A 12,757-nucleotide genomic window follows, 5' to 3' on the forward strand; every position below is an offset into this window, starting at 1 on the left:
CCCCTTCCCCCCCGAGTGCACAAATTTTTGTGCACCGGGCCTCTAGTCCTATGTAATAAAGAGCTAATATGCTAATTAGACCGGACAGCGAAACGACCAATGGGCAGGACTGAAGGGCAGCTGGGGCTGCAAGGGCTGAGCCTCTTGCACGAATTTTGTGCATCAGGCCTCTAGTTTAAAATAATACCCCAACAATTTTATTAACTTTTAGAAAACAAGACTAATATTTTTTTTATCATTTTTAACCCCTCCTCCAAAAAAGGGGCTTTAAATTATATACTTCAAAGCAGCGATTCTTAATACTTCTTGACTTTTTCTGAAGGGTAGTTGGGGACACTCTCCAGGGAAATGCAAATAGTCGTACATGTTTTTTATGTAGCAGGTCCACTGCTGTGTGGAGGTCCCCCTACACCAGCAACCCTTGTACAGCAGCATGCCTTCTCATCAGCAAACTGGCATTTTAAAAGAAAACGTCTGGACAGGAAGGAGGATCATTACATTTTCTTAGCTTACATATAAATTAGACCATATGTTACCTAGTATTTAAAAAAACAACAACTAGAACAACAAAGATATCTAAAAGTCACAAAATATTAGTGTATCTTTAAAATGCAAGAACCACGGTTTACAAAAAGATTTTAAGAATATTTATATATATGCAAATGAAATTTCTGGGCTTGCTCTAAGTCAGTATAATTTAAACAGTAACGTGTAGCCTCTCACATTAAATTTCTCTGAAATGTGAAAAGCCTCTGAAAATAACAGACTGATCAGGAAAGCGTTCTGTTTCTCTGGACCAGCACGGCTCACTGGACACAAAGCTCTCTGAAGACTGCAGTTTATAACAACTTCACATTTTCTGAACCTGAGGCTTTCTCAGGAAAGCAAGTTACTCCTCATTTATAATTCAGAGCAGCGCCCAGGTCAGACCCCCTCTGGCTACAGACCTGGGAGTAGTGCTCGCCTGCCCACGCCCCATACTTTCCAGAGTGGCCAGCTGGGCCCAGGAGGCCACCTACCTTGCATGTCAAAGACCGGGTGCAGGGCTTCTTGGTGTCGAGATCGATTACCCCACAGTGTATGTCAGGGTCAAACTCTCTTTCTGTCAATAAAAGCACAGAAATTACAATGGGCGCACCAAACACTCCCTTCTCTTACTTTGTAAACGAGAAAACAGGAGAACTCTCAAAACAAACAAATTATATACAACTCGGATAAAATCTACACAATCAATAATTATACAATACCCAATGTGTGAGCACTACAAAGAAGCAGTTGACATCACAAAGAGTGAGGATTGTTGCCACTAGATGACAGGAGACAGACTGCTTGAGTCCGCACTACCGCATTATTCCATTCAGAAACAAGCCACTCCAAAGCTGCTTTTACATTAGCTACACACATGCACTTCAACCCAACCTCGAGGAGGCCAAGCACACTGCTTACGGAAATTCCTCCTAAGCTGAAGCTGACCAGTGTTAAAAAGAGGACTTAAAGACAGCAGTACATTTGCTCCCTTAAGAATGGCCCATTGAGACAGAGAAACATTAAGAGAAAATGTGAAATTACCTGATAATCTCTTATTTAAAAATTTCTTGTTATTGGAATTATCTTCAGACTTCTTTTCCAGAGTGGGCGGTGCAGGAAGCCCTTTGCCATTCAACATCTGTCCAGGTGAAGGCAAGGTTGGCTTTGGTATTGAGGGGCAGTTAAGGCCAGGCTTGACTGAGGAACTCACAGTAGCAGGACAGGTTGGCCCCGCCGCAGATTTCAGTAGTGTACCATCCATCTTCGGATGAATCTTTTCCATTTTGACAGAGGGCGTCATGCTGTGGTAGGGGAAGCGAGAACACCAGTACCTGAGTGCCCAGAGCCCCAGGTAAACGGTGAGCCAGAGGGGGGAGGGAAAGCCTGATCTACCAGGGCACTGCACACAGCGAGGCTCCCCGAGGCACCTGGTGGACATGTGCTAGGACTGTGCAGAAACCTCAGGAAGGTTACCACTGATTCAGGCTACAAGCCCTTTGGTGAGGCACACAGCTCCTGTGACCAGCGCATGTACCTGCTCTTTCATCATTCCAGGACCCCTTGCCCCAGAGCCAGAGCAGATCTAGGGTACCCTTACTCTGGTACCCAGTGCAACTTCTGCAAGAAGCAAAATATGAAAAGGACCAAAGAATATTTGCAGGGCATGTAGAGAATGTCTCTGAGAAATGTCATTTTTAAGAAAGGACCCCAAAAAAGAAAAAAAAAAGAAAAAAAAGAGAAAGGACCCATCAAAACAAAGGAAACTGAGTGAGCAGAGAAAAACAACATTGGAATTAAAGAATATTTCCAAGAAGTGTCACTAAGGAATTTACAAAAAGAAGCTCTTGACTTGTGTCAATGAGCAAGACCACTAATTAATTAGTAAGAGATGTGTCACTCAAGTGCTAAGTCTCCAGTCACTGAAAATGGTTTCTAATGTAGGAGCTTGAACTGTACATGCCTGGCACACAGCTGCTGAGCACTGAACTGTGACACTAACAAATAACTGATTTCTCTTGGCATCTTACTGACATGATAATTTGGGTAGCAAATGTTGGTATGAAGCTAACAGCTGTCCAGGTCGCCCGAAAGCCCAGCTCCACGGGAAGAAGATGTGGCTGACGAGGTCTGATAAACAGCGGTGGAGTCCGTGCCCCAACAGCTGTAGGCTGCGAGGGACACACGCTGCACTGACATGTCTCTGCTCTCAGACAGCTCTAGCCACGAAAGCCAAGCTTGCTGCACTTGCACTTCTGACAGATGAGCAGAGGCCGGGGGCTTAGCAACCAGGACAAACAGCCCCAAACAGCTGTACCTGAGACAGCCTGACAGCAGACACTGTGAGGTGCCATGGCCGCTCCCAGCTGGCAAGCCCTTGAGCAGCAGCAGGTGCTGGACGCTGCCCCAAGATTAGCCAGGTTATCAGACCTTGGGACTGCCATGTGGCACGCCCTCCAACGGGAGGCAGGCCAAGGAAAACCACCCGCACCAAGGCTGAGGGATGCCACGACCAGGCAAGATGTGTTCTGTGGGAGTGCCCGGCTGCTCCTCACGTGACCACAGGGAGCCTGCCAACCTTCAGCTCCACTGTGGAAACTTGCCCAAGCCTCGCCTGGCCGGGTGAACTTGCCCCGTCTTCCCTCATCACTGGGGCGCTATGATGTAAGCCCAGGGCTTTGGGAGGAAGCACCACTTCCCTATTTGCTCTGCAGGTCCCAGAAATCCGAGACGGCACCTGGGAATCTCTCCCCCCTTTGGTTCCTGCTATTACCAACAGCAGCAGACGCCCCAGCAGCATGTATTTACTTTCTCCTGTGGGCCAGACATTATGCCAGGTGCTTGGTTCTAATATATTAATCCTACTGCTCCTGCTAACCCTGCACAATGGTTGTTATTTTTAGGCTCCCGAGAAAAACAGTGCCATGTCCAAGGCCGCACAGCCAGGAAGTGACAGAGTTGGGATGTGAGCCCAGTATGTGAACGAGGGCTCCTCGGCTACAGCTCCACCACCTCCTCACTGCACCTTCTTCTTACCTGGGAAAGGGGGCTAACGCAATACCTCTCTCATAGGGTGGGTGTGAGTTTCAATAGGTGGCACACAATAAAGAGCAATGAGCGAGTATTATTCACCTTGTAATTAATGCTATTACTACTCTGTTAAGTTGCCCATGATATGATAAACAAAAAGAAATAACATGTATCTGAATTTTCCCCACGTGGGCTCCCTTTCCCAGGATGCCCAGCTACCCTTGAAGGACCGTGTGCACAGTTCCACCTGCATCAAGTAAGCATCAGGACCCTCGCTGCCATACTCACATTCTAGCCTGGGGGACTCTACTCTGCTGAACGGGATGCATTGGCCTGGTGTTCCCCCTGAGCTGCAGTTTCTCTTTGGGCGATTTCAACAGCTTGGAACTTAATGAGGATGCGCTGAGAACACTGCCGCTGGCAGAGCGGCTGCTTCCACTGGCATTGCCGCCTTTGCTTTTGGACAGAGAAGGGAAGAAGGAGAATACTGACGTGGGAGGAACGGCCAAAGAAGGCTTGCTGGCTGAGCTATGTCTTCTTTCTGAAAAGGAAAACAAAGAAAAAAAGATACCGTGTTTTAGGCAAGTCTCCAATGGAACCTGAAAGAGTCCCCTGAAATGCAACACATTCAGGTTCAAAGATGCCTCGCCACATTAAACTCCACAGCTTTCAGAAAGGGCTTATCTAGGCCCCACAGACTTATTGGGGATTCCAGGAACTGATCCTTCTGCTGAAGAAACATCTCAGCATAAAGAGTGTTATCATTCACAAATAGCCATTAGGAAATTAAATGGCCATTCTAACCTGAAAATACTGGGTTTTGCACCGTGAACCTCACTGGTTCCAACTTATAGTCAGAGAGAAGGAAATTATTCATTCATCTGCAGAACCCTGCTAATTAACACCTTAAGGAATTCATTATTCCTTTCTAGCATAGTACCTCTCCAATTTCAAAATAACAAAATGTTAAAAAACAAGTTGTACCTTCCTTTCTTTCTGTCACTACCCACTAGCATATGACACCAAATAAAAATGTTTCTAGGGTTATCTTATCGTTCCTTAAGAATCTGTGCCGAAATTTTCTGATGAATCATTTCACTCCCCTTTTTTAATCATCTAGCTCAACTACAGATGGCATAGCTCCGGTTCACACCATGAAGATGCCAAAGGCGCAAGACAAAAACACCACAAGCAGCTATGCCTGGCATTGAAACCAGCAAGTAATGCACACTTAAGTAAAGACTACACAGGTATAACGGATAAGATTATTTCCTGGAGAATCGGGTTTTCTCAGAGTAAGGCAATCCATATTAAATCAATCGAGAGCAGCTGAAGAATGTTATCAATTGGACACAAGTTATTTAGTAACTTTATCTACTTAAGTACCTTAGGATGGTAAGTTAGTGCCTGCCTTCAATTAAATGTGTCATTTAAAATGACATTTGCTTAACTCTAAGTTTTAAACTGTATGTGATCCAACATTTACTGATTACAATATGAAAGCTCTATGAGTATTTGACAAAGTAAGTATATTAGAATCAATGACTACAAGCATCACTTAAATGGTGTATTTCCAAAGGTCCTTTTATGCCAGTTTTGAGCCTCTCTATGCAGCTGTGATGCCTTGTTCCCAGATGGACATAGTTCAACGATACTTTATGACAGGGGTGGGGAACTTTTTTCTGCCAAGGGCCATCTGGATATTTATAACATCATTCGAGGGCCATACAAAATTGTTAACTTAAAAATTATGTTGCTATGAAAAAAGATCCTAGATTTACTGAATTTCAAGTCCCGCCTGGGGTTGCCTTGGCAGGGACAGACCAAATGATATGGTCCGCGGGCCGGACGTTTCCACCCCTGCTTTACGAGGTGCTTCAGAACCTGCTCCACACCAGGACAAAATTATCATGCTATCTATCTACAGACAAAATCCAAATTCTCCAACTAGACCACATAAAGGCCACAACCAGGTTAGGAAGGCAAAACTAAGAGTAATTTATATGTGTCGGTTGCTTTTTTTTTCCTTTCTCTTCCTGTGTGCAGGAAGGGCAAACTAAAATAACTTAAGTTTACTAATTTTCCAAACTTGACATCTGAGGTTTTTAAATTTAGTTTCTCTCTTGTCTGTGATGCCAAACATTCTGAATCTACTTCCCAGCATCAGCACTTGCCAGCCAGGACTGTACCACTCTGTCTCCACTCTGCCACCTGCCGTGGATGGTGAGGCTTTCCTGAGCCATGTCTCAGCCATCTTCCCCTTGGAAGGCATGGCACAGTGCAAGCCTTCCATGAACATCTGCATGATCCATACAGCTTTTCTTGTGAAGAGGAGTGATTTTTTCCCCTTTTTTCAAAGAATAGTTTATTGATTTTCCAGAGAGAGAGAGAGAGAGAGAGAGAGAGAGAAGGAGGGAGGAAGGGAGGGGGTAAAAAAAAAAAGAGAGAGAGAGATATTGACGTGATAGTGGAATATCTATCGACTGCCTCCTGCACCAGGGACCTGGGGGATCACGCCCACAAACCGGGCATGTGCCCTGACCAAGAATTGAACCAGCAACCCTTCTATGTACAGGATGATGCCCAACCAACTGAGCCAGACCGGCAGGGCAAGAGGGGTGATTTTGCAAATGATCCTAAACCAGCAGTTCTCAACCTTGGCTACACATTGGCATAACCACATGAGCTTTAAATATACTAAAGCTTGAGCCCTATCCTCAGAGACTGTGACTGAACTGGTGGCTTGGGCATCCAGACTCTTACAAGCTCCCCTATGCAGCCAAGACTGAGAGCAGGCTTTAGACCAGGCTAGTGCCTCAAACACCATTAACCACTGCTAAGTTAACATCTGTACAGCGCTGAGAACACCACCTGGCACACGGCGCTATATTTCAGGGTTTGTTAAAGCTCACTGCTGCTACTTGTCTTCAACTAGTGTTTTCAAACTTCTATCAACTGCAAACTATTTTCATTGTTCTTACCAAAGCCACATTACATACTACTTTGTGCTCAACATTTTAAATTATCATCTCTACTGTTCCCTAACCCTCCCTAGGCTGATACTACCCAGTCTCTCATTAGGGCATTATTGGTATTTGGACAGGACAGTTTCTCTACAGGTGTCAAGATAGTTAGAATTCCTGGTCTCCCATCCTTTCATCATCAGTAGTGCCCGCCTCTCTGCAAGGGACAACCTGAAACTGCTCTCCATTTTCAGATGGCCCAGCATAAAGCAGAGTACCTCACTTGAGAGATATTTTTCTAAAACTGTAGTACATATGAAAAAATAGGTTTGGTAAGCTTGCTATGTATTTTTCTGATATCTATATATATAAAAGCCTAAGCGACCATTCTGACCGGTCGACCGAATAACCTGTCACTATGATGTGCACTGACCACCAGGGGGCAGACACTCAATGCAAGAGCTGCCCTCTGGTGGTCAGTGCGCTCCCATAGCCAACCTCCCACAGCTGGCCAACCTCCTGCAGTCCCTCCCTCTGCCAGCCAGCCCCAATTGGGACTGGGCGAGACAGCTCCGATCAGCCCCAATCTCGGAGCCCCAATCGCCGGCCAGGCTGAGGGACCCCACCCATGCATGAATTCGTACAATGGGCCTGATTTAAAATAATTAAATATTAAAATTAAAATATTCATCCATGTTAATTCATAAAAATCAACTTGTGCATCCCTGGTGGCAGTGTACTAAAGGAACAATACCGTGTCTGTAGTATGAAGAGGGAAAAAAAACCCAACAAGAACTTTGACTTTAAAAAATTACACTCCTGCCCTAACCGGTTTGGCTCAGTGGATAGAGCGTCAGCCTTCGGACTGAAAGGTCCCAGGTTCGATTCCGGTCAAGGGCATGTACACCTTGGTTGCGGGCACATCTCCAGTAGGAGGTGTGCAGGACGATGTTTCTTACCCTCTATCCCTCTCCCTTCCTCTCTGTAAAAAACCAATAAAATATATTTAAAAAAAATTACACTCCTTTTACTGCCCTGCCAGTGGGGCTCAGTTGGTTGGAGCATCATCCATGCACTAAAGGTCATCAGTGTCATTCCTGGTCAGGGCACATGCCAGGGTTGTGGGTTCCATCCCCTGTCAGGGTGCATATGGGAGGCAATTGATCAATGTTTCTCTCCCCCGCCCCCTTACTCCTTCTCTCTCTAAAATCAATAAAAATACATCTATTTTAAAAGTACACTCTTTTACTATCTTCTGGGTATCAGAATTCTCAAGTCAAGTGTCTCAAGTAAATGTGATATATTTTCTCTTGATATCAAAGGATGTAGATAAAATTCTTTAATTAAATACATTGCAGTCAGTTCTACTGCAATGCTTGTTTTGAAAATGTTGATTTATTCTAAAGACACTGATATACTAAACAATTTCAGCATAATGATATTTTGCATTTGCAAGATTTTTATCTGCAAGAATTAGATAAATGCAGAAAACTACAAGCAGCTGGACTGAACCCTTGGAAACACACAAAATGCCCCCACACCCACCGCCCTCCTTAGGCCACCATGATGTGGGGGGCCCGGCTCCTGTGTGTCTGTCTGGTGCTAGAAGTTTCCCTGCATTCAACACACCTTTCTCCCACCATGACACAACAGCTCACAGCTGCAATCCCAACACCTACTTCTAGAAGCAAATGCCAGGTTGTTTTCAAGGTAAATTGTCATATTTATTCTACTATTTATGTATTTTTAACCACTTAATCTAAGTCAGTGGTTTTCAACCTTCTGGCCCTTTAAATACAGTTCCTCATGTTGTGACCCAACCATAAAATTATTTTCGTTGCTACTTCATAACTGTAATGTTGCTACTGTTATGAATCGTAATGTAAATATCTGATATGCAGGATGGTCTTAGGCGACCCCTGTGAAAGGGTCGTTCGACCACCAAAGGGGTCGCGACCCACAGGTTGAGAACCGCTGATCTAAGTAAAACTGGACTACCATTTTTGGTTAGGCTCCTATCTTTTTCTGTGTCACTGAAGACATTTCGGAGTGTTGTACCCATAACCCAATTTTCCCAATGCTTTTCGTGATTTTTAGTGAACAATTCCTCACAGTGCAATAATTGTTTAGGGATGTGTTGTGTTACAGCAGAACTGACTGTAACTTCAAGCTTGTTGTTTCAATTTTCTATCCCTATCATAGTCCATTTTCCCCATTTTCTTTAGTTAACGCTTCATTTCTTGTTTATTGACTCCTAAAATGGAATTTTGCACTACAAAATCAAGATCCAAAGTGTTCTAACATTAAAAGTCAACTGATGTTATCAATAACATTTTCAAAAAATTATATTTTCTATTTCAACAATAAAAGCTATTTAAAAACTGAGAATGGCAATCTATCATGTGAACTTCCTTCATTCACTAAAACTTGAAACAGGCTGAGTACATGCATGCATGCGTGTGCATGTGCGTGTGTCCAAGATTCTGGCTGAAAAGTGCCATCTCAAGTCCTGGTCACACTGCTGAAGTGTGCCGCTCCTTCAGACCAGTCTGACTTATTCTCTGGAAAGGGTGGCATTTGGCTTTCCCTTCTTAAGAAGCAAAGAGGAAAAACCAAATTTAATTATAGTTGAGTTGGACTCTCCTCATCCTTTCACCATGGGTCCTTAGTTTTCATAAGATTTTAAACTGGGCTTCCAGCTTAAAAAGGATATGTTCCTAGATCAAAAGTGAAATGGGTAAGTTATGGGTAGGGTTAGGGACCTTATATTAAGTGGAAAAACTGGTGGCCAGATGCTAAGCATAATTGCAATGTGGTTTGGTGAAGAGTTCAAGTTGAATTTTCAAGTACTCCTCTCTCCAGGGTCTGGCACAGGCCCAGAGAAAGCCCACTCTGTCCCTGAGTGAGGAGGGCACTTTGAATGGCTACAGAAAGAGGGAGAGTCAGGCAGACTAGCAGACAGGCAAACACAGATACAGAAAAAGACAGAGGAGAGATAGAGAAAGGTACATGGGTGAGTGAGTGTGTGTATGTGTGCGCTTGGGATCAGATGGGGGGGCGGATCTGGCAGACAGACAGATGTGAAGATAAAGGTAGAGAGAGAAAAAGTGAGCAAGATCTGGATGCATTGGGCTTTCTTTCCCCTTGTGGCTTAAACATGTGACACCACTGAAGGCAAGGGCAGGATACTGGGAGGAGAGGGGACAGCACAGCTTTCTTTAAGTCTTCCCGAGTGGAAAGCAACCAAAAATACTGAGTCAGTAATTTTGAAATCATGCTGAGATGTGTGTGTGTGTGTGTATACACACACGATTCCGTGTGTGTGGGGTGTCCCTCAACGTGGCATGTGGGGATTGGGTTGAAACCGGCATCCAACATCCCACACAGGGGGAGTGACTGTGGGAGAGGCTCGCGCCTGCTCTCACCAGCCATGAGCCCGGCGTCTGGTGCCCATCGATCAGCTGAGTGGCGCTCCTCCTATGGGAGCACACTGACCACCAGGTGGCAGCTCCTGCGTTGAGTGTCTGCCCGCTGGTGGTCAGTGCGCATCTTAGCGACCGGTCGTTTGGTCATTCGGTCACTTAGGCTTCTATATATATAGATATGTATTGACACCCAGGTACAAACCAAAAAGGAGCTCAAAGCAAATAGTTAGATCTTTTTAAGTAAAAAATAAATATTGCTTTGAAACTAAAAATAATTTATAACACACAAGTGTCAAAGTTAGGATATCAACATAAAAAGCAGTCTAAGCAAACTGTAACTTCAAATCATTCATACTTGAAGAAAATCTAGAAGGCTATATGTCCAACTTTCTGAAAGAGGCCAAGTTGCACTGCAATCCCAGGCAGGCTGACTCTAGCACCCACGTTACATCACACTACGATCCACCTGCCCTCAGGTGGCAGGCTGTTCTCTGTGGTGCAAAGGCAGGCAGAATGGAGGGCTGAAGGTGAGGGTCAGGTAAGAAGCCATATGCCCAACTGCTCAGCAAAAGAAGGGTAACTATTAGCACAAAAGAATGCATAGGCTGAACAACAGGGTCACGATGAAATTTTGGTAAACTGGGGGTGGAGACCCTAAATTTGTTTAAGGAAAACCTAGGATTTCATCTTTCCATTTTGGAAGTTGCTATGTCAACCAGTGTAGCTTTCTTTCTTTCTTCCTCCTTTCCCTTTCCCTTTCTCCTCTTCCTTCCTTCCTTCCTTCCTTCCTTCCTTCCTTCCTTCCTTCCTTCCTTCCTTCCTTTTTTCTCAGAGGGTCTTAAAACATCAAAGATAGTTTGAAGAGTAAATATTGGGAGAAAGTGTCAGTTGGGCTGCCTTTCTGACAGGTAAAAAGAATTAATTTACTAAGTTCCTAGATAACTATGTCCTATAGAACAGGAGTGTTCTATAGAATTAGGCTGGCCCTCACCAACCAGCACAATTACCCATGCTTCTCTGGTCACTCTCTGGTCCTGATACCTTCCCAACAGAGGCTCGGGGCTCTATGCATAATCCTGATATGGAATGACTGAGTAACTAACCAGCCTGAATAGAATCCAAAGTAAAATAAAAATACTTTTCATAGGTCAACTCAAAGGCCAAGAACTTTGCAGTCAGAGAGACATGTGATTTCAAATTCTTCTTCTGGGACTTACTAACTGGGTGGCCTGACTCCATCCACCGTGGCCACTTCTTCGTCTGTCAAGCCTCCCTTCCAGGGCTGTTGGGGATTAAATGACAGAGCTGGAAAGCCTGCATCCCAGGGCTGACTATGGACCAGGTACTGGGAACTCAATAGGGAGTAAGACAGATGCCCCCTATTAGTTCAGCTGATGCCAGTTACAGTTAAGAGAGAAAGGCCTGCTGATTCTCAAAGCAGGCAGAAATCACTTAAAACCAAACCCACTTTATCTTCGCTAATGAGGTACAGATTTAGTTTACTCAGTTTACATGTCAGTCCGGGAAGATACTAAGCTCTTCTAAGAACTCAGAGGAACAACTTTTAGAATTCATTTTAAATGAATAAGTTCACTCCAACCAAAGAGGATGCTCATTCAAGCTAAAATTATTTTATAAATAAAAAGTTGGCGTATTTTCTAGACAGAATTGAATCACTCAGGAAAATTGTAAGTGGGGAAAAAAATGAAGATCAAGTTTATGAATCCAAAAGTGGGAATTTTAGGCAGATTATCAAAGTTCTTGATTACTAATGCTCACAAGTGTTTGTCTAAGTGAAAGTCATGTTTTGGATGGATTCAATCCGGTGACTTAAACCAGTAGTCGGCAAACTGCGGCTCGAGAGCCACATGCGGCTCTTTTGCCCCTAGAGTGTGGCTCTTCCACAAAATACCGACTTCTGGGCATGGGCCACGAAGTTTCAATCGCACTGTATATGCACGCCCGCACATGGTATTTTGTGGAAGAGCCACACTCAAGGGGCCAAAGAGCCGCATGTGGCTCGCGAGCCGCAGTTTGCCAACCACTGACTTAAGCAGCGCATGCTCTGTAAGGAAAGGCCTAATGAGGAATCCCAATCCACCCTTCAAGGGATGTGCGATTTCAGAGGCTCTCTGACAGCCCACTCCACTAAGACTCTACAATGTTCCCATTTAAAGTAAGGATTTTTTGTTGTTGCTAATCCTCACATGAGGATATTTTTTTCCGTTGCTTTTAGAATGGAAGGGGTTGGGAGAAAAGAGAAACACTGATGTGAGACACTGATTGGTTGCTTCCTGCACGTGCCCTGGCCAGGGCCAGGGATTCAACCTGCAACCCAGGTAGTTGCCCTTGACAAGGAATTCAACCCGAGACCCTTTGGTGCTCAGGCTGAGCAGCAGTGGCCAGGGCTAAAGCAAGGATGTTTAACAATCAAGCTTGCACAGGGCTGTAAGATGTAAAAACAGGTACAAATCCTTTGTCCAGGCATAGCAAGTAATAATTACAGATATCAAACACTTAATTTAGAAACTGGGTCATTCATTAACAACCCCTTCACAGAATTAGCTAAATTGTTTATTTTGATACCCAGGTTGAAAATAAATTCAATGTTCTATGAGACTTCCCCAGTTAACCTAACCCATCATATTTCACTCTCAGGACACCAAGTACAACTCACGAGGTGTCAACTGGCATCGTCTGTCTTTCATAAGGATTACCAACCCTAAGAAACATCCCAGATCAGGACATGAGGCAGACTATAAATTAGGACTGAAAAAAAAAAAAATATATATATATATAATTAATTATATGCCA

At 44.3% G+C, this 12,757-nt stretch overlaps 1 protein-coding gene across 6 annotated transcripts in view; it reads right to left on the reverse strand.

Moving 5' to 3' along the window:
- ATXN7 (ataxin 7) overlaps positions 1 to 12,757 on the reverse strand; it is a 57,374-nt gene that overhangs the window by 19,107 nt on the left and 25,510 nt on the right. For all 6 annotated transcript variants that reach the window (XR_001363683.1, XR_001363684.1, XR_001363685.1 and 3 more), the window contains exons 2-4: positions 3,844 to 4,096; positions 1,570 to 1,829; positions 1,020 to 1,102 (exon numbers count right to left, since the gene is read on the reverse strand). Coding sequence is in view for 3 of the 6 variants with exons in the window: in XM_014546126.1 (XP_014401612.1) it covers positions 1,020 to 1,102; positions 1,570 to 1,829; positions 3,844 to 4,096 (596 nt within the window). In the remaining 3 variants the exon portion in view is untranslated. The remainder of the gene's footprint in view (positions 1 to 1,019; positions 1,103 to 1,569; positions 1,830 to 3,843; positions 4,097 to 12,757) is intronic.

This window comes from Myotis brandtii, unplaced genomic scaffold (genome assembly GCF_000412655.1).
Source record: "Myotis brandtii unplaced genomic scaffold, ASM41265v1 scaffold430, whole genome shotgun sequence".
Lineage (NCBI taxonomy): Eukaryota > Metazoa > Chordata > Mammalia > Chiroptera > Vespertilionidae > Myotis > Myotis brandtii.